General features: G+C 37.0%; 1 protein-coding gene across 1 annotated transcript; it reads left to right on the forward strand.

The window, feature by feature from the left end:
• Positions 1 to 4582: 4582 nt before the first annotated feature.
• Positions 4583 to 26019, forward strand: LOC146454702 (protein NEDD1-like). The gene is made up of 15 exons (XM_085095088.1): positions 4583 to 4833; positions 6863 to 6951; positions 7477 to 7593; positions 8699 to 8839; positions 9470 to 9699; positions 10979 to 11067; positions 11681 to 11784; positions 12032 to 12242; positions 13987 to 14064; positions 17952 to 18388; positions 19735 to 19825; positions 20932 to 21124; positions 22386 to 22452; positions 24007 to 24125; positions 25838 to 26019. The coding sequence occupies exons 1-14, from the start codon at positions 4704 to 4706 to the stop codon at positions 24109 to 24111; spliced, it is 2082 nt and encodes a 693-aa protein (XP_084951214.1). The 5' UTR covers positions 4583 to 4703; the 3' UTR covers positions 24112 to 24125; positions 25838 to 26019.

Consider the following 26019-nt stretch of genomic DNA (forward strand, 5'->3'; position numbering starts at 1 on the left):
TAAAAAATTAGCGTCTTCCGGTTTACTTACGTACGAAAGCAACATTTACTGTAAAGTTACGAACCCCTAAGAACGTCTACTGTAAAGTAAACTTGGCCTTGAAAAAGCCGATCGACCTCCGCATCACCCCAGGAGAAGCGAGTTGACAGTGACCCGAGTTGCATAAAATTTAACGTCGGGCGTTACTGCTTACGCCAGGCGTTCAGCCCAAGTATTACGTCTGACGATAGCATTTACGCAACTCGTCCCTGGTGTTCCAGTTTCTCTTTCTCTTTCTCTTTCTGTTTGAAGGGAGATCGCTTGTTTGTGCGCCATATTAAAGATCACTAAACAATAAATCATCGCCATGGATAGAGATACGCGCAAAGTCAGCTTGGTGGGCATGCTAGCCTCCCACGCAGACGTTCTTAGGGGTTCGTAACGCGTTCCTGGGCAGGAACGCGTGAAACGTCTGCGTGGGAGGCTATGGGCATGCGTGCGTTCAAAAAAGATCAACAATGTTGAACACGGCGGCCAAAGAAATGTTTGACGATGTTGAAGCACAGGTAGCCCAAGCTGTATGAGCGTTAAAATAAAGACCTTTGTTTGACCTTTGTAATTTGAGTGTCACGATGAGTGTTACGCAATGGGGTAAATTATAAGGGTTTGTATGGGAATTTACGAACGCGGTGTTTTGGAGTCGAAAATAAAGGGCATGAATTGAACAAAAATGGCTTACCTTGTCTCCTTGATATCTTGCCAGTGTTTGTGTGCCGTATTTTGGCCATTTCAGCGCGATTCAGTGGGTTTTAGGTTGTGGAGGGGGACAGGGGGGCGGGAGCCCGGGAGAATAGGGGGCGGGAGGGGTACGGGAGACGGGAGAGGAAAGGGCGGGAGGCGGGAGTTCTAAGAGGACGGGAAGCGGGAGAGCAATACAAAACGGTGAATTTCTTTACTTATTAATGCGTTAGAATACTATCAAAAAAAGAACTCAACAATGTTGTACAATGTTATTTGTCTTCCCTATAGCGTCCTCCGAGGCTTTACACAATATTTTATATCCGAGGGCACAGGAAAATTCGTGCTCAGGCGATAAACAGGGTTACTTCCGGTGAAATTGTAAACCCTTTCATGGTGTTACGCCATCATGAGCTCATGAAATGTTCAAGCGTGGCATGTGTACACATGTGTGAGTGCCGCGCAAGTTTTTAGAAGTCTTAAAAGAGGTGAGCAAGGCGAGCAAGTACGCGTCTTGTAAATTTAGTATCAGAGATATAAAAAAATTCAATGTCGTCAAAGACCATTTTAGTAGTTCTTAGTATTTCTCAGTGCGGTAGTAAGAAATCTGGGGCATGGACGACCTTCTTGGGAGTTAGCTCCCAATGACCGTCAATCAGACTGTACAAAAGATTTTGCTGCATGGTGTATGGGAATTTGCGAACGGAATGCTGTTTCAATGAGCACATGGAGAGTGCGGAGTGGTTCGTTTAACGACACCGGTTTTTTCTTTGGACAAGGCAAAATCGATTCCTATTACAATAGGCAGCCAAATAGCATGGGGAGCAGTCAGGAGCGACTTTATAGAAAAGAGGAGTAGGATTAGGAGTAGGAGGAGATCAGTGCAGCCTCCTCTGCACATTGATGAAGACTTCTTTTTGATGAACAGTTTGTCCGGCCTAATTTCGGACGCTTTTTGCATTTAATGCATTAATTCTTTCCTTAGAGCAGTAGCAGCGAGCTTAGAATTCACCACCAGTAACCCAGAGATTTAAACCTAAAGTTTTATTTTACCATTTCCCGAACTAAAAGCAATATTTTCACGCAGTTTTAGGGAGTAAGGATATCGAGAAAGATATCAAGATTATAATTAGTGTATCAAGTAAACGCGATGGATCCGCAATAAGGCGCCGAGAATTAGGCAGACATACCACACTCTAACTGGGGCGTTTGGCTGCCAGCTCGCCATGTCCTACTTCCCCATTTGAATTACATGATCCCAGCAAATGAATAATTAAAAAATGCAACAACTATTACACTGCACGATGGACTAAGACTGTTGTCATTAAAAGAATGGTTAAACCGTCAAACAAGACGAACGTGTTAGTCAAAAATTAAATACAAGCAGCGGTGATAAACATAATAAACTTGCGCATTTTAGCTTGACGTAGCATATGAAACGTCAGGTTACATAAAATGCGCAAGTTTATTATGTTTATCACCGCTGCTTGTATTTTATTTCTGATTAAGCTACGATGGCTCAAGAACAAAAGCCCTTATGTTAGTCAAAACTTCATTAACTCAGAGTACAAAACCTATCAATAATGTTAACGTTAATCAAAATATATAGTAAAAAAATGAATAATGAAAGGCCTGAGAATGGTACGTCCTGGTACAGCTTTATGACTAATACGGGTTTTAAAGCCTTCTAATTTACTTGGAGACGGGAGAAACGCGAAAAAGGGCGGGAGGCGGGAGGCAAAGGTACGGGAGGCGGGAGGTTCCGACCCCCCTGTCCCCCCCCCCCCCCTAGGTTCGCTGGACCTACTCTCTCTATATAGATTCTGTTATTAACTGATTTACATATCTATTTATATAAATTTAAGCGGGGATCTTTTAAAAAGCTCAACAGAGCTTGCTGGATCTCCTGCCTTTTGATGTAACAGCTTATTTTAAAACAAAATGGTAAATAAAGGCACTTCCTCTTCTTCTAGATTACTCTCTCTATATAGAGATATATACATAGAGAGTAAAATAGCGAACCTAAAAGTTCCACTGAATCGCGCTGAAATGGCCAAAATACGGCACACAAACACTGGCAAGATATCAAGGAGACAAGGTAAGCCATTTTTGTTCAATTCATGCCCTTTATTTTTGATACAAACAAACACTTATAAATTACGCCATTGCGTAACACTCATCGTGACACTCAAATTACAAAGGTCAAACAAAGGTCTTTATTTTAACGCTCATACAGCTTGGGCTACCTGTGGTTAAAGACGATGTTTGATGGAAACTAATGCACTAGTCAATTGAAACCCCCATCCCCCCCGGACCCAGGACAGGTAGGGGGATTTGACAAAGGCCCTGATCAAATCATACCAAAACCCCCAGCCCCTGGGGAAAATCTTGAGATCAAATTCTCCTCCCCCTGGGAACAAATTGGCAAGGGATTAAAAAAATAGCCCAAACCAAACAAAACAAGACAAAAGAAACCGTTCATACTGGATCAATCAGGAGCAAAATATTATTTAATAAGGCAATGGCTTTCTTTTAATACATCTTAACAAAACTTGTTGTGGATTATTAAATTTTGCAAGAAATTATGTGAATTTCACATTAGAACAGGGCATTTCTGAACAGCGGTAGCTTTGAAAATGTTAAACAGCACAGTCAGCGTAAAGCCGCTTTCAACTTGGTGCATCCACAAGTCCCATGCATTCGAAATGGAACCACTCTATAGGGCAGCCAGGATTAGCGCGTGTTTAAGCCTTTTTTATAATTTAGCTCTCACGGGTATATCTTTGACTGACCGCCCTCTCAGTGTAACATATGAGGGGAAGGTCTTTGTAGATTTCTTTGAGCCATATCCATGGTTGTTGCTCTATTAAATGCCAGGCTTGCATGAGGATTTGTTTTTTAAAGTTTAAGTTCTTGGGACAACCTCTTTCCTGTAGGCGTGATTTAGGATTTTGAATTTACTCTTGAAATATGTTTTTAGAAGAGTTTGTTCTGAGAAGTCTCAGTGCTTCGCCTTTGATGAAGCCTTTTTTGACCCCTGGTGGGTGGCACGAAGAGAAGTGCGTATATTGAAATGTTTCAGTAGGTTTGAAGTGCGTACGCACATCAAGAACTGAATTGCTTCTGAATCTTTCACCTTTATAAATGTTTGTATCCAGAAATGTTTCTGTTTCTGAAATTTCAGCCGTAAATTTAATTGTGGGGTGGTGTTTGTGTGCTTGCTCAATGAACTGCAATATCTCCTCTCCTTAAAGTCCAGAGGGAAAATATGTCGTCTATATATCGTTTCCAAATGAGCAGTTTTAAAATCTCTGTTTTTAAAATCTCCGCAAAGGCGACTGCCATTTTTGCACCCATGGCTGCACCATGGGTTTGTAGGCAGAGTTTTGCATAGAGCTGGAATGAATTTTCTTCTTTCTTTTGAATTGTCTTTAAACCAAATTTTGCGAAGCATTTCGCCAATAATCATCCAATATGGATGGCATGAAAATGACAACGTGCAGTCGATTCACTTCGCGAAGAACTTCAGTACCTGAGTCAAGCACAGTCAAATCTCCCTGATTGCCCGAGGTGGGCACACTGTAAAGAAGCAAAACACATCTTATCTACCACCCCCAGGGGACAGATCACTGATCAAAAGTGCTTATATGCCCCTATTATTCCCCTATCTGTCCCGGGTCCGGGGGGGGGGGGGGTGAGGTTTTCAATTGACTAGTGCATAAACTTTGTTCAACATCCTTCAACGTCGTGCAACTTGTTCGATTCAACCATGCTGGACGATGTTGCACCCATTTTACCTCAACAAAGGTCGACTGTTTCCCCCGCTGGTGCAAGAAGTGGTCAGCGGATAATTTGTCAACTTGCAGAGCATCATGGTTAGCCTAGGAAACGAAAAAAAAATGGCGGCAATATCGAATGCGAAAGGTTGAAGAAAATATGTGAAAATCACGGGCCCTGGATGAAACTGCGGGTTACGAAGGAAGAGAATGGCAGCAAAGATACGTCTTGCATCGTCTGGAGGCGATATAAAGATATGGGACATGCCAGAGCTGAGTATGGTGAAGTCTTTTAGTCCGCACTCGCAGCCTGTTGGTTCCCTGTGTTGGAGTCCAAACCGTATCTTTATTAACTAGTAATTTATGCTTGATATAGTGTTTTATTTTACAGATACTTAACCATTTAAATTTGATGTTAGAGTACGACAGTACAATTTCGTTGCATTTTTAAGTCTTTCTTTTGGTTGCCAAAGCAAGACATCAAGAATCCTTGTCGCTATATTTCAATTCCGTAAAACGTTTTTTTGAAATTATTATTAGTTTGCTTGAGCTTATATTGGCTCTAATTTGCATTTGAAAAGAAATTATTTTCCTTGTTGTTAGCCTTTTGTTGCAATCATCTTAAAGTGTCTAACATCCTAGATTTTAAAATGTTCGGGTTTTTTTTTTTAATAGACTTCTAAGTCCGCTGAGTGGTTTTGGTTGCCCATTCATGATCAATAATATCGCAAATAGATTTTTATTCCTTGATACTACAAGCTCTACTCGTCCATAGTTAATCTAAAAGAAATATCTAGTGCATTCTTTGCAGAACTGAAGTATGACTTTCCAATAAGCGAGTAAGTGGCCCCGTGATAAGTCTTATGTAGTTAAAGGTGTTCAAGCTACGTTTTGACTGTCCCTGCTCTGTGGACAAGCCATTTTACAACATATCTGCTTTGTCTTTTTAAAGGAGCAATTGCTAGTGAGTTATTACTCCATGTAAAAACAACATTCACAGCTGTTTCAACAAAGGTTGTCCTAAAAAACCAATAAATTTCAATAAAAGCTCAGAATCCATATTGCCGGCCATATCAAGTCTTCGCTGTATGGTCAAGGCATTTTTTATCACAATTGTTTCTAATCTTGCAATCTGATTGGCTGATTATCCGCTGTCGATAAGAGTTTAGACAACCCTGCTCGCGTCAATCAGCGCGCGGAAATTTTGACAGTTATTGTAAAAATTTTCTTTGACGTTGATATTGTGGTAAAAAACAAACCGAATGTGGTTTAGTGCTGTCTGCACTCTTATCGATAACGATATTCGTTATCACAGTGGTCAAAATTTGGCCGAGTGAGTCCACAACATTTTGACCACTGTGATGAGGAATATCGTTGTCGATAAGAGTACAGACAACGCTAAACCGCATTCGATTTGTTAAATGGATTCTGAGCTTTTATTGAAATTTATTGGGTATTTCCCATATTACCTTTCGGCATTGTCGCTTTTACACTTTTTTGAACAACCTTTGTCGAAACAGCTGTAGACAACAAGATTTCCTCAAAGCCCCATACATTAATTATGTATACATTTTCTGACTTAATTACATCCATTTTGAAATCATTGGGGATCCTTGGAATCTGATTGGTCCAAAATGATGCAATTTATTCCCAAATTGCACCATTTTTGCTCTAAATTGCATCCTTTCTTTAGCCCATCAAAATGGAAATGAAGTAACACAAATGGAATATTAATATTGACAATGATACTCTGTGATTTCAAAATGGATGTAATTAAGTGGTAATTGAACTTTGTGTCGTGCAATTTTGGTCTGAAATCATACTTGTAATTTCAAATCAAACTCGCGCTGCGCGCTCAATTGATTTTGGAATCACGCGTATGATTTCAGACCAAATTGCACTCCACTCAGTTCAATTACCAATATAAACTCTATTCACGCTTGCTGTTTTTGAAAGAGGATTAGAATGACAGTGGTGCATGTATAATTGCATTTGACATAGAAAGAACGCACTCCTAATAGATTGGAGTCAAGCTTGTATGGGACAACAATGAATGAATAGATCCTTGGACGCATATCTGGCATCCCCACAGGTTTTCTCATTGGCAGATGACATCATCATCAACTTGGCAAAGGAGAGAGAGAGTCTGGGATCAAGATTATCGAACGCACTCCCTAATCTTTCATTATCACTCGGTCTTGAAAATGAAGTCAAAATTCCAAGATGGTTTTGTGGGAAAAAAATGAGATCGTATGACCTTTGAAATTTTAAAATCTTGGGAGTTGTGTGGTCCTTGAAAAACACCCCTTGAACATGTAGACCTTGTCAATAAATTATTTTTAGTGGGATTGAAACCTTAACACCATCAGATCAATATTTGGCCAGTGCTGCTAATGACAAAGTTGCTGTCACTTATGTGAAAGGAGATGTTTATGACACAACAGAAATTACTGCTGGGGTGAGTAAACTTAGAAATTAATATTACCCTTGCTATTAGTGTGCAAAAGTCATAATCAGAAGCTAGCAGTGAAGCCTGAGCATAAGAAAATCATGTCATTCTGTAAATGTCTGTCACTTAATGCAGGTATTACTGAACTTGTCATTGATAACAAAAAAAGATCATAACAAAGATGGCTGTTGTAAGTCATCATTGTAGGCATAATAATTAAGTATTAAGTACATTTTCTTCTTGTGTCTGCACTATGCTTTTTTCTATGACTGCTATTTTAATTACCCTACACAGATTCAGTTGTTGTAGTAACCCACCCACATGCCACAGTGTTAGTGTTTCCTTTGGGGCCATGTATTGTTATGTTAATGAACCTGATTGTGTGTACAAGCAAGGTTTGTTCAGGTGGTGAGATGGGGACGATTCCTGCACACCATCCCTCTAGGCTATGATCCTGCTATTATAAGTGACTATACATAAATTTATGGTTCACACAATAAGTTTTTGCATTAACCAGATTTTTTTAAATTTCAGGAGGGAAATACATGTGTTGCTTTCAATTCATCATCTCGGTATTTACTGACTGGTGGGAAAGGCAAAACTCTGAATATTTGGGACATGAAGACAAAGAGTATCAAGAAAACATACAAGGTTGGTGAAATAATTATGACAAATAGTGTCTGGTGTGAAAAGACAACTGAATGTGTGATATTGTCCATTTCAAGTAGACAAATCGTGCAATTCGTGGTTTTCACGTGACGTCACCAAATTCTAGAATTCAAAACCGAGAGGCCTACCAAATTTTTACCTTCATTCAAGGAAGGATTACATAAAAATATGTCTTTTCACAATTTCTTAGCTCGATGTCGTACTTCCTTTTGAAAATAGAACAGTTTCAATTTCCGAGTTTTCATTGGCTTGACATCAGGAGGACGGCTGTGACAGAGCTGTTCCGTATCTTAAAAATGTCTTTTCAGGTGATTTTCAGCATTCTAAACAAGGAGAAATATTTATCTAAACATTTGAAAATTCACAAGGGAAAACAAACCTCTTTTTCTGGCACAAGTGAACTCCAGATGTTTTTTCCCTATTTCCGGCCACCATGTTTATGCCCCTCAGAGGGACACCAACATGGTGTCTCCATACTAAGCTCTATAAATTTGTGTGGAACATTTTGTCAAATAACTCGAGTACGGAATACCACACGGACCTGACACTTGGACAGATTCCTTATTTATTTATTATCTATAGCATGTCAATTTCTTGACTTCATTCATGGAATGGTTTCAATTTTTTTTCAATGGCGTGACAATGAAAACCAGCAATTTTTTACTGTTATAAGCTAGCTAGATTATGGTCTTTAGAACTTACATCATCATTGACCATATCATTAAGCCAAGAGTACAGGGAGGAGGGGGGAAATGACATGACTGAAAAATGTTGAAAGGAAAAGGGAACCATTTCAACATGGTGGCTGGAACGAAGCAGAAAGAACACCTAAAGGGAAAACTTTGATGATGATGAGGAGGAGGAGGATGGCTTTAAACTTTCTATTAATGTTGTTAGGTGGAAGAACACATTTTTTCCTTGTATTTTTGAGATGATGGGATTGCATGAAAATGTAATTTTATTGTTACTTTTTTTGTTGGCATTTTGTCCCATGTTGCCCGAAATGCAGTGGTTTTAATTTTTTATTATTTGCATCGTAGTCTGGAAGAAAATATTAATTATGGATTACTGTGATTTTCTTTGTTAGGATCACAAGGATGTTGTATCGTGCGTGGCATTCAACTGGAATGACACATCAATTGCATCAGGATCAGTTAATGGTGATATCTTGCTTCATAATGTGATTTCAGGACAAGCTTCTGATCCGCTCAGACTCGCAAAGACTCAGGTAGCCTTACCATGGAGAAAGCAGTCATGCTTTGTAAATTGAATAAGGGAATTGACTTAAGATTTTATTTCTGTAATCATTACAATAAATAGAATGCCACTGTCGCTATTTTTTTTTCTGAAGTACAGAAATACCCCTTCATTAAATATTTAATGAATCATACTTTATTAAATTTTTCCAGTTATTGTAAATTATATTTATGATTGGTTTTCCAAAATAGACCAGACAGAAGTTACATGTTTAACACATCTTGTTTCTAACCATTTAACTTTCAATTTACTTTTTATAGTTTAATTTTTGTCCCAGAGAAATGCGGTGTCACAGTTTTCCTTATAATCTTTTTGTAGCATTCTCATCATCATGATCAGATGCTTTGTGTTCTGAATTATACATTTTTATTGTTTAATATTACAATACTGCAGATTTGAGTTTCCTAACTCAGTTCTGTCGCATACTCATCTAACTTTTGAAGTCCCAGTTTGACCATAATTTGAGCTGGACTGACACAATAACTGGTTCCAAATCAAATGGGTATTTAAATAGTATTCAAAGTTTTCAGTACTAGTTAGTACTAAAAAAAACCTAATAGCTCAGTCAGTAAACAGGATTTATTGCTATTTTGTCCAACAGGCTGTGCGGGACATTCAGTTTTCACACTTCAAAAAAAGTTTGCTTGGTGCAGTCAGTGATGATTCAGCCCTTAATCTGTGGGACTCTAATACTCGTAAACTTTTCACATCATTTGCATCAGATCACAAAGCTCCTGCAACTGGCTTGAGCTTCTCTCCTATGAATGACATGCTTCTTTGCAGTGTGGGTCTTGACAAACGTATTGTGTTCTATGATGTACAAGGGAGAAAGTGAGTAAACTACAGAGGTGATACTGTATAATGATTCTTTATGTTGGGGGCACTTAAACTAGGTGAATTTGCTAAGTTTAAATGAGCTGGTCACATGACTAGTTCTCCAAGCAAGCAAGCTTCACATTTATCCTTGATAGTTAACAAAAAACACTTCATTTGTTAGTTCAGTAATTTTTTCCCTTTCCCACCCTTTGGTGTGTAGATAGGTTGTTATTGGTTATCACTGAGGGATGGTTTTGGGTGAATAAAGCATCTTTCTGTGCCAAACAATTAGTGTCTCAACATCTCTTATTTCACAGTTTTGGGTAATGAGGGAAAATTATGAACAATATTAAACCAACAAAAGGATATTGCCATCAATCCAAGTTTTAACAAAGAACATCATAAACATTACAGAGGTTTGGAGCCCTGGTCTTTGAATGCAGTATTTTATTTATTTATTTTTAATTTCTTCTTTTGCTCTTCTTTTTATGACTTATTTAAGAAAACGACATCAGTCTCTCAGTATCATCCTGGTCCCAGTTGTTCAAAAAACAGATACAGACTCTATTCAGTAGATAAATTGCCATCCAGCATATAAAACATACTCCAGGCAGTACATTTTATCCGTTGGATAGCGACTTATCCGCTCTTTGAACAACTGGGTCCTGGTGTGAAGTGTTTTGTTATGCTGTTCACAGTGATGAATTTGTTGATGGACACAGAGTTTCCCTCACACCAATTTTAGTGATCGGAAGGTTTTGGTTCCTAGCTGAAGAATCCTTCAACCTTCACCAACTGGCACCTGTCTTGTCTTAAAATTTATCATAAAGTTAGAAAAAAAAAAAAAAGAAAAAGGAAGTGAGAGTTCAAACAGTTCAAACATAACAGGCAACGAACTTTTGTAAAAATCTTCAGTCCCCAACACTAGTTAAAGTTGAAGCCAATCCTTCATAAGTTTTTAAATACCGGTAATCATGTTTTCACCCAACACGGGTTGTCAGTGACTGAGGGTTGGGTTTCAGTAAATGTTATTAAGTTTATCAAGGTCAGCTTGACACCTGAGACCCAGGGCTGTGAAACATACAACCTCCTTATTTAAATTGCTTTTGATGGACACCACTCATAAGTAGCGCACTTGACTTCCATAGGTCCTAAACCTCTGGAAACCTTGACAGGGTAAATTAAGACTTGAAAATCAAAGTACTTGCTGTAGAAATGATGTCTAAACTTACTACATTGACTTGGCCATTCTACAAAACCCCAAAAATCATGCGTCAATGGTTGTTTTTAAAAGGTCAGTGAAGGTTATGACAGCAGAATCGCCTTTAACATCTGTTGATTTCATGTCTGATGGAGCGACTTTGGCAGTTGGATCAACTAGAGGTATGTTACGTTGTTATGTTGTAAGGTTCACTTTCAATTCTATGCAATGAGTTTTTAAACCTACCTTTCCCAACAATAATAATAATAATAATAATAATAATAATAATAATAATAATAACAATAATAATAATAATAATAATAATAATAATAGTAGTAGTGAAAGAGCTAGTGGGAGATAGTGCAAGGCGCTTTAAGCTTTTAAAATAATGGACATTAGGCGTTTTATTATACTTTTTTTATTTTTTTATTTTTTTTGACTGTTTCCATCGTGAGGAACAGAAGTTTTAGTATTTGGATTGAGGATTTTATGGATAGTAAATAGTTTTAGAATTTAATAATTATTACTAGGATCTTTATGATTAGGAGTTGGGATTTTAATTGTAAGGACTTGCGTCGTTGAATTGATTGGCTACGGCTGGCCGCCCGATGATTGTTTACGATATCTGGGCATCCAGAAGTTTTTACTGCCATTATAATAATAATAATAATAATAATAATAATAATCATAATCATAATCATAATCATAATCATAATCATAATCATATCACTGAGATAAATACCTGTATGTTCTGGATTTTTTTTTTTCTTCTTTTTTTTTTTTTTTTGTATACAGGTAAAATCTACATCTATGATCTGCGCAGTGGGTCCACCCCTATTGGTACAACAGTGGCACATAAAACTTCTGTCCAATCTCTTTCATTCCAATCATCAACCAAGGTTTGTTATAAATTCATACTTCATTAATCAATTTTATTTCTATCAGAGGGTGTTCTTAAAATAGTACAAATCAGTTTTACTGTAGTTGTTTATTTACAGGCAGAAAGAAAGCAGGTTGTTGTGGTACACTATTTACAAACTCAACATAGAACTGATTATACCAAAGAAGTTTGAGGTTTTGCACTAGCTCTATTGAAACTTGATGCTGGACTGTACCACTCTTAACATTCTCCTTATTTTTGTGCAGGTCAATAGTTTAGCTAACAGCAAGAGTTCCAAGCCAAGTTCTGCACTAAGCACTAAACCACAAAAGATGTCTGAACAACCTGTGGAAACAGCAAACCCACCTTCCTCACCAACACCCAAGTCTGAGCAAGATCATGTGACACACACACCAACATTGAAACAAAATGGAGTGAAAGATGAGGAGGAGGACATTTTCTCACCCCTTAGAGAAAGTATGTTGTAAGGATGTTGTTTGATAAGCATTCAAGATTTGGGACCTTCAGATCAGAGTATAAGTACGAGATTGAGTACGAGAACGACTTTCAAATTTCAAATCAGTCACATCCCCAGAACTCTCTGCCACTCCTTCCCGTTGTTTACCAGCGGATAAGGAGATCATACAAACAAGATTGGTGTGACAAGCAGTTTTCTACCGGTAAACCTCGCAAAGTAGATTTGAAAGTTGTACTATAGATTAAGCCATGGTTACAAATTATGCAGGGTTTTATTTAAGTTTTTAAGTAGCCTGAGGCTTCTGAAAAGTAGACAGCAGTGGGTCCATGGCTCTGGTGGGGGGGGGGGGGGGGGAGGAGGAAGTCCGGGGGCATGTTCCCCCCAGGAAAATTTTTTTAACAACTAAATACCGGAAAATGTACTTTCACAGGCATTTCAGGCCTGAAAACTTTGACATTGGATGAATTGAACCTGGATTAAACTCTCAAAATAATGTTGCTCAAAGAAAAGCCTGGGGTACATTTCAACAATAACAGTCACTTGTATTCAAATACTGATCTGCATTGCTGGATTCGTGAGCAGTATCAATCTTGGTAAATATCAGTACTTGCAAACTGGAACACTTGGGTAGGCCACATACTTGAAGGAAAAAAATGGAACGTTCAAGTTAGCTTTTTTAGTCAGTATACCTACTGGGCCGGAAAAGCACTTCTGCTGCCAGAGCACGGTTTTCTATCTGTAAGTGCTACATCCTGAAATCCATGATTCCCCTCTATGCAACATGGCGTACAAATGGAGGGGGAAATGCCAAGAACTGAGTTGACTAAAGGCCTGTTTTAACAGTTTCAACATTTGACCAACATTTGTTCAACAAAAGTTGAACGGATGTTGGGCAAATGTTGGACAAATGTTGAATGGAGTGTTCAAATGGCTTCACCACCATTCAACATTTTCAAGAACAACCAAAATGTTGTATGGATGGTGAATGACATTTAAACTGATTTAAATTTGATTCAACAAACTTTCAACATTTTTTATGCTTTCAACAATGTTAAATGACCCGTTCAAACGCCCCCAATATTTGGTTCAACAAAGTGTTGAACGCAGGTTCAACCAAATGTTGAAACCGTTTAAACGGGCCTTGACAGTAATTCCTTGCTAGCATACTTAGCATAACTAAATTGGTGGTAAATATCGCAGTTTTTGACTGAAGTTAACTACCCCAAATTTTTTCCTCAATTCTGTTGCAAATAATAGCAAAGTGAAAGGTTAAAAGAAAATCTTGCAGGAATTTCCTGTGAAAGGACTGGTGTAACTTCCGGTTACATCTGTTCTTTGTTGTACATTATTTTAAAGTGTCATATGAAAACCATGTGATCTTCACTTTATTCGCATTATGAATCACTGCACAGAACTGGATTTGGCATTGTCTCGATTTCTACACATTCAGTTTCTTTAATAACACGATGGACAATGTAAGATAGTTCGTCCAGACGCATAATGCATCATGTGACTGTCTTTTTACTAGAGACGCATAACCTGAGACGAACAAAGAATAAATTAATTGTTTTTGGGAATAAACAACAAAAGAAAATGTCACGTAATGTCACAAGTCAAGACATATTGTTCAACACTGTTGTTTAGGGGCACAGTCATGTTAAACAATAAGCTTTGTTTCTTTTTCTCTGAGTCTTTTTATGAGTCATGGCTTAAGAAAGGATCTGAATTGTGTTAAATCTTCAGTTAAAACTCCTGTTGTTCACAACAAGCAGGTCACTGTGACTGGATCTAATACCCTCAAGCAAAACAATCCACCAGATGGTAAGAACTTTTTGCTATAGAATCTACAAAATCAAAATATTGAACAATTTTTGAATCATTATAATAATTTAACAAATGACGTTTATGTTTTGAAAGAGCTAACAAAACAATAACTAAATTACATTTTACAAGCCATGCCATGTTTTGGTAAGTCTGAGTGTATAAAAATACAAGAGACTTGTATGAGCTCAATATTATGTATAGATCACCCACTAAAATATAGGAGAAATTAAGGATCTAAGTGTCATCCAACCTGTCTTCTGGCAGCCTGTGATTGAGATGTATGGATATAATTATGAGACATGTCAGGTTACACAAGGGCAATTTGAAATTGGCATAAAGTATACATAAATTTGCTGCTTTCACTTTGGCTGATATAGGTACAGATCTTTTTCCAATAAAAAACTCAGGAAACTACAAACTTTAGGATTCAATAGTCAAAAAAGAGAGTTTTAAATTAATTTAGTAACAAGGATAATGAAAAAGCAAGTTTGGATTTTTTAACATCACTCATAATCAGTAGTCAATCACTGACACTTTTGTTCTGCTCAAGTTTGTATTGACAAGCAAGCAGATAGTACCCTTGCGTCTTTTTTTTCTACCGAAGATTGATTAACTTCTGGAACCGTAAAGCTGTGCAAAATATACATTAATTTTAACATTTCATTCATCAGAGTTACAGAGCAAAAGGAAGAAAGCTACAAAAGGGTGATTACTCGTTTCAGCAAAAAAACGGGAATTTTCCTTATCAATCAAGATGGCATACTTCTATTTATTATTTATTATGTTTTGTCTCATGTGCTCAATAATTGGTTTCATGGCCAAATGTATTTCATTTATCCTGTCATTATAAAGGTAATAATCACTGATATAGGGAACAGTCTGGAAAGTAATTCTAAGAAAACTTAACAAAAAATCAGATGCAGCTTAAAACTGATTTACACACAAGGACAGGCCAATGTGATCATAAAAAAAGGATTGGGTTGTCCCTCACAGTGAATAAGCTAAAATATAGGTTAAATTAAACAAATTGTTTGAAACCTTTAGAGAGACAAACTTAAACACAAGGACTGAAGCCCTACAAGGTACTGTTTTGATGTTGAACCATTGTGACTACTGGGTAGCTGGCTGATATTCACACAGCTATGTGTGAAAGGAGGCTAGAAAAATCTCCTTTTTTATAATACCAGCAATTCAATTAAATGCATTGAACAAGTTGTTCACTCAAATACATGGTTTCCTGCCTCTTGAACAAACAGCAACATTAGCCTTGGGGTATTCAAATACTTTTTTTCTGTTGATGTAACAGTCTTTTATTATAAAATATTATATTTCCAAATTAATCAATTTTTGTTTTAACTATATACTTCAGTAATAAGTGCTAATGGTGTTATCTTACTGGGTTGTGTCTTTCTATTGTATAATTATGATATTTTCTTTAAAAATAAAATATTTTCTTTCAGTTAAAGCTACATATAATTCAAGAAGGTGAATGACATGTTGATAAAATCATTTAAAAATTTAATCAAGTGTATTACTGCACAGTGGGAAAAAATCTACAATTCTGGTTTTTGAGGATGTCTTTACCTTTCACTCACCAAGGAAATTATTACTTTTGTTTCTTTCTGAAATCACATTAGACATTTGTATAAGCTATAGTTTTTGTGTGATTGTGTGAAGGTGAATCATGATGTGATTCTTGAACTTTGTTCATGAGCTACATGTAATTTACAATTTGAGCAGACAGTGCTAAAGTAATAAAAATTCAGACTCCTGACCAACAAGTGGGAGGTATGGAACATTATAAATATATTATGTAAATTGCTTGTTTAGATTTGGAACATGCGGAACAACAGGTACATGTAGATTAATCATGATAATTATTTGGGAGTGAAAATAAGTCTCAATTAAATACTATCCAATAGCTCTGAAAGTATTAAACAAACAGTATAAAACCAACTTGAACAGCTGTAATTTCAGAAGCAGTATAGCATGATTATTGTGGTCAATTTTTTTTTGTCTTTTTTTTTCCCATTCTTATCAAAATTCTCTTTTCTATCAAATTTTGTGAATGTGGAAAAAATTGTGTTGCAAAATAATACACCATGTTCAATTTGTAAAGTATGATGTGGAAATATTATATTAGAGTACTTAGCTGTAGAAAACTTTGGAGCAAAACATAAGCAGTAAAAGATGTACTAACTAGCAGGATTTGAGCACGTTGAGCAATGTGATAATTTTCCTGGTACAAGCAATAATATTTGGACAATAATAATATGAAGGTGGAGCAAAAACACTTTTTATTGTAAAAATTAATAGCAGTTTGGTTTCGTGGTAATTTACAGAAAAAAACAAGGGTCTGATGAATATGTGTCCTGCTGTTGGTAAACTTTGCCAACTATCATTAGAATTATTTGATTTGTCTTTGTTTTAGATCCTTATTAAATAAATTTTCTCTTTACAAGAAAGTCAACCCTTAACCTTGTTGTCATGCATTGCGGACACTATTTTAAAAAGGAGCAATAAACCTAACAATAGCACGGTCCCCAAGCTCACCTAAGATTTCTATTGCTTTGTGATATCCTTTTAATGTGTTGTTATAAATATAAGCCTATCATTGTTCAGTTGGTGGTTACTTCATAACGAGACAAGGAAGTATGCCAGACTCCAACGGATTCTTTGTCCTCAAGTGCATACAATTATTGGCATTTCAAAATTCAAAGGGCCATTTTGAAAAATTATTAACAAGGGAAGTATGCGTCGACGCAGATCAACTGAGGTGTACTACAGACATAGTACAGGTCAATTTCATTATTTTGAATTCTTCATTTTCCTTTCTTTTTGGGTACAGTCAGAAGTCAGTTTTTAAAGCAGAATTCAAACAAAAAGCTTATAATGTGTGGTTGTTGTTCACTGACTGGAACCATTGTTGTTAAAAGCAGTGTAGGTGTTTGTTTATTACTTCAGAGAAATGAATTGTCAAACAATGTTTAAAGTTACAAACTATCATTTTTTGCAGTAGATGTTTAGTAAAAAATTACTTTAACACTCCTCTAGCTATGCACATATGACAGATCCTTTTAATAGCGTGGAGGGCAAATTTATGTGATACATTGAGGAGGGCTGGGCACCATTTACTGTCCATTGGTTCACTCTACTGCATATACTCTTGTTTCAATAGCAAGGCAGAAAGTTGAAAATGTTTACACTAAGTGTGATTATCATTTTGCTTAGAACTTCTGATTCTGTCTTATTTATTGCAAAGTTTTAATCATAAAATGAATTTTTAAGGACTTTCCCGAAGGAACTTATCATCTCTAACGACTTACCCACCGGGCCCCTGTTGTTCAAAGAGCGGACAACTTTATCCACTGGATAAGTTGCTATCCAGCGGAGCAAATGTACTGCAACCAATGCTTTTGGCAAGTTTTCCACACAATCCCATAATTTCTTAAATTTGACACATGCTTCTACTCTATTCACAAATTATAGGACTATCGTGAAAATCTTGCACACATTTTATCTGCCGAATAGCAAACTATCCGATGGATCAAATTATCCGCCCTTTGAACAACTGGGGCCAGTTTGTTACATGTAATTGCATTTTTCTACCCGCTTCCTTTTCCATTGCCATGAATAACAGATTTTCTTTGGTACATATAATTTTTGCAAGGCTGTGGAGAGTGCCTAACCTCAACATTCAAATCATGGGAACTCCTCTTGATGTGTGTTTTGAACAGTTTGAATCATTTTTATTTATTTTTCTGTCACAGAATTGTTCGTAAGCAAACGTATTGTAAAGCGGCTTTAAAGAGAGTGTGATTAGTAAATCAAATACTTCACCAAGGGCAATGTTTGATCAAAAGGCTATTTTTTTTTCTTCAAAGGGTCAGGAGTCTTTTCTCCAATTGGAAGCAACCTATCTGTAGTCAGCAGCAGTCAGTCCCATCATTCTGCTGGAGTAACTGCGGCAAATAATAATGCACCTGATTCACCAAAGACACTTGCACTAACAACTGCAACATCTCCCTCACCCCTGAAAAATGTGCGTTCATCTGCTACTAGGTCTCTGACAGAACTAAGTACTGCTGAGGATCGGTCACATGACAGTATCCCCAAATCATACTCAGATACCAAGCTTATTACCAACAACAGACCCCCCTCTGATGCTTCCATCAGTGGGGGCCTGGCACCAAGTACTACCAGGTTCCATTCTGCAGTAGAACATTCATCAGTCATTTCACATGGTGCAGATATCAGTGGAGGCAATAGACAGCCATTCAGTGGCTTTATACCTGGCACAGAAGGCACCAGGTCATCACAAGTAAGTTAATACTATTTAGAGCTAAATTAGATGTGAACCTACAACGTGTTTGTAACTGTCACAGGTAACTTTCTAAGGGTCACAAGGCCACAAAAACCCAAAGAGTCTTGACAGTAATGCTGTTGCTTCCCATGGCCAACAAAAAAGCATGTCTAAAATGCTCAGTGGTAAAACTCCGTCCAGCAATGTAACGGCGTTCACTGTGCTGAGAAGAAAGTCTTCCAAAGCCACAAGCTTGCTTTTTTCTGTTAGTATAAATGCTACAACACAACAAAGCAAGCAAAGACAGCAAACCCAGGCACCATTTGCAGGAGCAAACATGTTCAAGAAAATCTGAGAGCTTGACAAATAGTAGCCACGAAAGACGCACGAGGGCATTGTCTTGTGCTTAAAGGAAACGGACATGACTGCTACGCAGGCTAGACAAATAGAGGTTGAAAGGACACCAACATTTTATGGAGTCTTCAGATGAGAGAAGTTTGTCAACAATTTCAGTGAAGCATGAAGCAAACTTTTGTTACTTACTTGCTAAGCTGGGAATGAGCAAAGCACAAGTGGGGGTGATGGGAAGGAGAAAAATAAGAAGGGTTTTCTTTCCCTGCCATCTTTACTCATGCCTCCACTTTTCCCAATTAATGTTCACTTTTTTTCTGAGTATAACAACTTTTGCTCTCTCCTCCACAGAGGTCTCTTTTCATTCTTTCGAGCTGTATGGGGCCTGGGGAAGGGAAAAGAAAAGCACGCGGAGGCTGGGGAGAAGGAAAAGGAAAGCACGCGCCCCTGATTTTTTATTTTCCTCGTTTTCCTGCCCTTTTCCCCGTTTTTCCTCCGTTTCACAACTGATGGAGCCTCTGCGGAGGAGAGAGCCACTTTAGGAAGATAACTCTTAGGTGAAGGAACCCCAACGGCAAACGAAAGATTTGGAAACATTGAGATAGTCCACCTTACAGATGTCTTCAATTTAGAGAACTGTCCAGGCAATAGTGGAGACTATCTTAAAAAGAGATGCCTGTTGTAGGATGATTCCTGGCTTAAATAGTGTCAACCTTAGAATGGTGTCTTCCTGAAGAAGTGTCTACGGGTAATAAAGGAAAGATGGAATAAAAAATAATGGTCTGGTGATTTAAGTTGCTGATGAAGTTCGGTGGATCTGAACAAAATATCCCACTTTAAAATTTTAATTGCGCTCTGAGTACAGAATTTTTATATTTTTTATATTTTTTAAAATAGTGATTTAAGTTGTTGGCAGTGGTATCTAGTTCATGCCTTTAACAACTTTGAGAATCCAGTCACAAATATATCTACTGCTGTATATATTTATCAGTGATGTTTATATTTTGTCACAGAGTCCACATGGATCTCCATCTCTAATCAAGAGGCCAGCAGATGGAACAACAATATATGATCAGATCACAAATGGAACAGAATCACACAAAGGTTAAAAACAGCTGCAACAGTTTAGCTCGATAACACTAGCATTTTAAATGCTGGGTAGTTGGCATTTCTACTGCTGCTTCTAATATTTTTCCCTGTTGTGCAATTAGATATGTTGGGGTGTGACCAACATTTATCCATGGATCCTTATTGGTGCCCAGTGCTCCAAGTAACTTTGTACTCTAAGATTACAGCTCATTGTTGGAAAACTAAATTCTCTAAAAGAAATGTATTTGCAAAATACATGATGAGCAAGATGACATTATCTTGAAACCGTTTTGTATCATTGTAGTTTTTTACAAAACAAGGATTGGAAAAAACCTTGGGCACTTAAAAGAGTTTGAACATTTCATTTTGAACACGATATCTTGTTTCACTGGATTCAGACCCATCTGTGAATGTGGCAAGGAGTTTTGTTCAATCATGTAAACATGTTTGTATACCATTTGCTCTTGCAACAGGCCCTGGTCAACTGTGAATACTAAAAAAAACTGTCAATACTATATCAAGTGCCTGATTCTACTTCTGTCAACTTGTCCTATCTTTTTTACCAGCAATTAAGTCTTAAGTGAATGCTCACAGAACTATCATCAAGGTTCATAACCTGTAATGTCACCAGTCCTGTTATGGCTGAATATGCGTGATAGGACTTTCTCAAACTCATTAATAATTCAAAAGACAAAGACAAAGGAAATCATACACAGTGATGTGTTTAGATATCTGATGAAAAACTCCTGGTTTTTGCATCCTTAATTTCTCCTTCAAAATCAGTTTGTTTGAGAAGTTATATCAAACACTCGTTACAGTGTTTCATTACAATATCAAAAACCTTGAAGTTTGTCAAAAATACTCCGCTATGCGTTGTATTTTCAACTCTCTTCTCGGTTTTTGATATGTGACGGAACACCGTGTCTCATGTTTGATATAAATTTATTTATTACTTAACAGGTGATCTTAATTTTTTGACTATTGAAGGTTGATACTCACAAAGTAACACATTTGTCATGGGTGTGAAGCTAAATGCAACATGTGGTTTCAAAGTTAATGATTTAGCTCTGTGCTTGGGAACAAAGATACTTTAATCTCACAATCGTAATGTCCTGTTTCAGTGTCACCAGCCCAAAGCTTAATATTTGACAGCATAAAACACAGCATAGACCCCTTACCTAGTGGAGCTGTTGGCATGGCAACTTCAAGTGAACATGTTTCTGATGTAGCAGGTGCTGTGGGTAATGCAGGAATGTTGCCATTCCAAGTGCAGTTCATTAAAAACCTGATTGATGAATCACTGGATGAATTCAGGTATGAACAACCCAGCTCACTTCAGAAAAGAGTAACAGCCTGTTTATACAATGTAACAAATAATTAGGGTATATTACTTTAGTGGAGGGTGGAGAGGCCAGACTGGAGGACAACAAACATGGTAACTGAATGAAGATTCACAAATGGTACAGAACTTCAATTGACAGTGGAGAGTCTGGACTGGAGGATAGCAAAGACAGTCCCCACTGTCCATTAAAGTACACCTAACTATACCATTAAATTGTCAATAGATTACATTTCACCATGTACATGTTAAAAATGTTGTAGATGATGTCAAAGTGTGGCAAGAAAAAAACCACATGCAAGTGCATTGCTGATGCTCTTACCACATTTTAATGTTTTTGTGATCTATTATTTAGCTGAATAGAGCCAATATGGAATCTGTAAATGTGTTTTATAAAGGAACAGAGATATCTCTAAGTGCTGAACAATATATAATCATAATCATTAACTAGAAACTGTCAAGAACTTGTTAGCAAATTAAACATTATTGCATGCAGTCATGAACTTCAAAACACATCATGAAATTGTTAATGGCGATAAGCTTATGAGAAGTGTTTGGGGTTATAATTTTTTTATGACCAAGTTATCATTGAGACATTTATGATTAATCTTGTATCCAGATCTTCTCACTCTCAGGCAGAGAACATCTGGTAAAATCCTTTTTCAGGTGTCAGGAATGTGACACATAGCATAACTGCACATGCTTAACATTTGTAGCAAAAAGATTTTGCTCACAAATTGCCCAAGATGGCTTTTTTCAACTGAAGATCAATTTGTCGCCATAAATGTGTCGGCAATGTTTCACCTACCCTATTAAGAAAAATCAATAATTTAAAGTTTCTGGGAAAGAAAAAAGCCGCTGCTAAAGTTCTGTTGACAATGGTTCCCAAAGTGCACGCCCAATATTACATGTACAAGTTAGTTGTACGCGTCAGATTGCCAAGCAAGAATTTTCACAAAACTTTGAGAAAAGACAACACTTTAGAAAAGTTTATGTATTTAAGAACTTGTCACAGTTTAATGAAACATCAAGTTTAAATCATTAGAAGAAACCACTTTCACAGAAGTGTCAAGATAGATTTGTCTTGGCATGTGTAAAGCAAAGATCTGAAAAGTCTTGTGTATGTGCCATTTTGATTGGCCAATCATATTGAAGAACATGACCAATTTTACCAGATGTTTTCTCCACAGACAAAACATCTGGGTACAAGATTAATCTATGATGTGTATTTTTCAGGGTGGCAATACACAGAGAGATTGTTAATGTACAAGTTGAGATGCTCAGACAGTTTCAAATTCAACAAGTAAGTTAAATGTTCTCAGAGATAACCTTTAAGGTGGCCGAACACAGTTTGCGCGCGCTTAACTTCATTCTTTAATGATGATAGTAAGCGCGCGCTAGGGTTGTGGTAAGCAAAATATGGCATCGATAAAGTGATCCCTTAATTTTATATCAAATTGATCACAGAGTTAAGTTTTGCGCTTAAAATAATCCAGTGTATCGTTTGTGACCCTTTTTCTTTCATCACCGAACAAAGAAAGCGATTTCGCGAAGAGCTAAGCCTTTTTGTACGCTTTTAATCTTTGCTGTGAAAACCCAATTAAAAGCCACGCATGCGCATTTGACCAAAAAATTGTGACTGGTTGTGTTAATGGAAATGAACTGTTTTCTCAGGAACCGCTCGTTAGAATTTCGTGAAATTAGCAATATAGTAGTTCTCTAAGAGCCTAACTCGCCTGCAAACAAAAATCCAAATCTGACAGAGGGTATCTTCACAAAACATTAAAGTGCAAAATGGATATTTACCGAAGATCCCTCTGTTAAAGTTACATGAAAGCAGTGTCATTATGTCAGTATTTTGTGAGTTTTTCTAGAGACAAAAAATGGAATAAATCTAACGAGTGCATTTTCTAAAAATTAAGGAAAACTATTGTTTGTAGAAGGTCAATAGCTCGCTGCGTTGCCATGGCAACAGGACCTAGCTCAACAACAAGTATCAAAATTCATTTCTTTTAAGTTGATCTTGCACCACACCAATTTCGGGCACCCAGAAGAACGTAGTTTCCAAATAACACTTACTAACACCTGTATACTTTAAAACTGTGTTCGGCCACCTTAATTCCCTACAGTGATCAGTCTGTAACTGTTCTTGATGCATGGTTCTATAACTTATGGTACAGTCAACAAAATTACTCAACTCTGATTGGTTGAGAGCAGTACAATTAATCCCAAATTTTGTACTCTGTAGGAGTGCCTGTAAAATGTTTCCATGGCAACGGTGCATGATCACAGACAATATTGCAGCAAATTTGAACATGAACCGAAAAGGTGGCTGACTGCCATTATGCAATTTCCAGTGAAGACATGCTTCAGAACTTAGTAAAAGCAAGTAATGCAAACATGCAGAAAGGCACCCAGCTTTGGTCAATGTTTGCTGTGGCTTGGGTGAAGAACGTAACATCAATCCTAACCTTCAAGGAAACTCAGCCAAAGTACTCACCAATTTGTAATCTTGACATGTACAATTTGTGATAAGTACATGAAGAGCTTTACTCATGATGTTTAGAAAGTTCTCAAATTGCACTTGCCTTTAAGAACTTTCAAAACATCACTCATGTCTCCTACCAGTAATCACAAACAGTACCCTTACTGTACTTGAGATTGTGCGATTTCCTATAAAAATTCATTCAGTACTTTTGCAAGAATAAAAATTAAACTTTGTTTAACCTGTTTGATCACCCTGTGTTCAGACTGTTAGAATATACCAGTAATGGTGAGGTTTGTTTTTAGCTAATAACAAGAATGTTTTTGAGTGTTTGAACTGTTTTTTTTTTTCTATTTATTTATTGTTTTACAGAATGAACTGAAAGGTATTATAGAAAAATATTCTGTAAATGAAGCATTGGTGACTGAGATTGAGCGTCTAAGGGAGGAAAACAACAGACTCAAATCCAAATACTGAGCATGATACACATGGTAGGTGGAAAGCTACAGGCACACTTTATAATTATGTAAAATGTAAGATGTATATCATTTTTGTATGCACTAACACAAAGCATGATATCAGTTAATATCATGATATGATACACTGAAAGATGCAAGGATGCATCCAAACCAGTTGCTCGACACTTTCATCTGCCTAACCATTCTTACAAACACACATGACAGTCTGTGGCATTTTTCTACGCCATGGTAATTCACCAAAAAAACGTAGAAGTTTAGAGCAAAAATTCATCTCTCAAATTGTGCACAGAATCAACAAATGTAGCCTGGGTGGTAGGCGCATGCTCTTTTTCATGCCCTATATATTTTTCATGCACCTGCCATGCAGTCTACAATAAATGCTTTCATTCGACCATAAATTAATTCTTGTTTTCCATGTTATCATGCTCCCACCAATAGCATTGCTCCATATTGTTCACTATTTAAACCACATACAACCTGCAGTTCCTTGATTCACTCAAACAGAGGGCTAATGCCTAAAACACCAGCACTCTAATCTCTTCCTGGTGGCCAAATAAACCAAACATTCATTTCTCCTGGTAATGCCCAGCCGGGTTTGTTGAAAGCCCCTGCTCCATAATATTTTATATATATAAGATTTTTGTACCTTAATAACTTTTTTTACTGGTAGCAAATAAATTTGGATTGATTGAAAATCTGTTTATTTGCTCATCCATTTAGCATCAAAATTCTTACACAGTTTGAAGTCATTGGTTACCTTGTCTTAAGTTGCCCTCATCGAGAGAAATGACTGTTTTGAGTTACAGAGCTTATTCTGTATTTGTATTTTAACTTGACATTTGTCTTTTGGGTATTGAAATGGTGACAATCACAATATTACTCTTTTCAGTTGTAATTTGGGAAGTTAAGGCTAATTTACTCACACCGATTTATCATCCCATTTAGTTGATTCAATCTCATGGGCCAAGTTACACTGATAGTACAATTTGTTAACTGATTTCTCTCTTTCTTGGCATAACGGGGTAAAATTGGGCCCAATTAAAAAAGTCTGTAGCACTAGTGTCACAGATTTTTGTAAATCGGGCCAATTTTCATCAACTCACTCATTTTCTTTGTTAAATTGGGCCAAATCAGCTTGATTCATCAGTATGTCTAAAGAAGCCTTTAAAAAATGACCTCTTTACAGCAGGCCTAGAGGTTTCTGCCTTTTGTTATTAACTGGTATTGTTTTAAAGTTGACCAAAATTAAAAGTAGTGACTGAAAATCCTTCTTTTTTTTTTTTGTAATATAATAGTGCTTTGTTTTTTGGTCCAGTACGATTTTAGAGCAAAGGAAATGGGACCAATATTATTTAGCTGGAAATATGTTTTAATCATGTTTAAATGGTATAGCACTTTAGTGGAGAGAAGAGACTGTCTCTGTGGTTCCCAGTCCAGACTCTCCACTGTCAGTTAAATTTAATCATTTGTAAATCTTTATTCAGTTTACCATTTCTGTTGTCCTCCAGTCCAAACTCTCCACTGTCAGTTGAATCTTGTCCTGTGCCATTAACGGTGAATCTTCATTCAGTTTACCATCTCTGTTGTCCCCCAGTCCAGCCTCTCCACTATCCACTAAAGTGAGATTAGTATAGTCTACAAAAAAGTTAGTTTCTTCTGAAAGAAGAAAAGCCTGCAAAAAGTTCTTTAAACAATGAGACTGTTTATATTATCTTGTTCAACAGTTTGTTTGTGTTGCTCCAGCATGGAGGTCCAATTGTGATGCCACACGGTGCATTCATCCAACCAAGAAAACAACTTACTACTTCCATCTCTGTCTTCATCTATACGTTTCTTAATTTTTAGCTCAGAAAATCGGTATTTTGTCATAAATATTATCCCTTCTGGCACTTGCTTAAATGATCAA

The sequence above is a fragment of the Pavona decussata genome, unplaced genomic scaffold (genome assembly GCF_977016875.1).
Source record: "Pavona decussata unplaced genomic scaffold, jaPavDecu1.1 SCAFFOLD_300, whole genome shotgun sequence".
NCBI lineage: Eukaryota > Metazoa > Cnidaria > Anthozoa > Scleractinia > Agariciidae > Pavona > Pavona decussata.

Coding starts and splice junctions, on each gene's coding strand:
- LOC146454702 (XM_085095088.1), top strand. CDS start 4,704: ATGGCAGCAAAGATACGTCTTGCATCGTCTGGAGGCGATATAAAGATA. Junction 8,840..9,469: donor TCAGACTCGCAAAGACTCAG/GTAGCCTTACCA, acceptor TTTGTCCAACAG/GCTGTGCGGGACATTCAGTT. Junction 21,125..22,385: donor GAATCACTGGATGAATTCAG/GTATGAACAACC, acceptor TGTATTTTTCAG/GGTGGCAATACACAGAGAGA.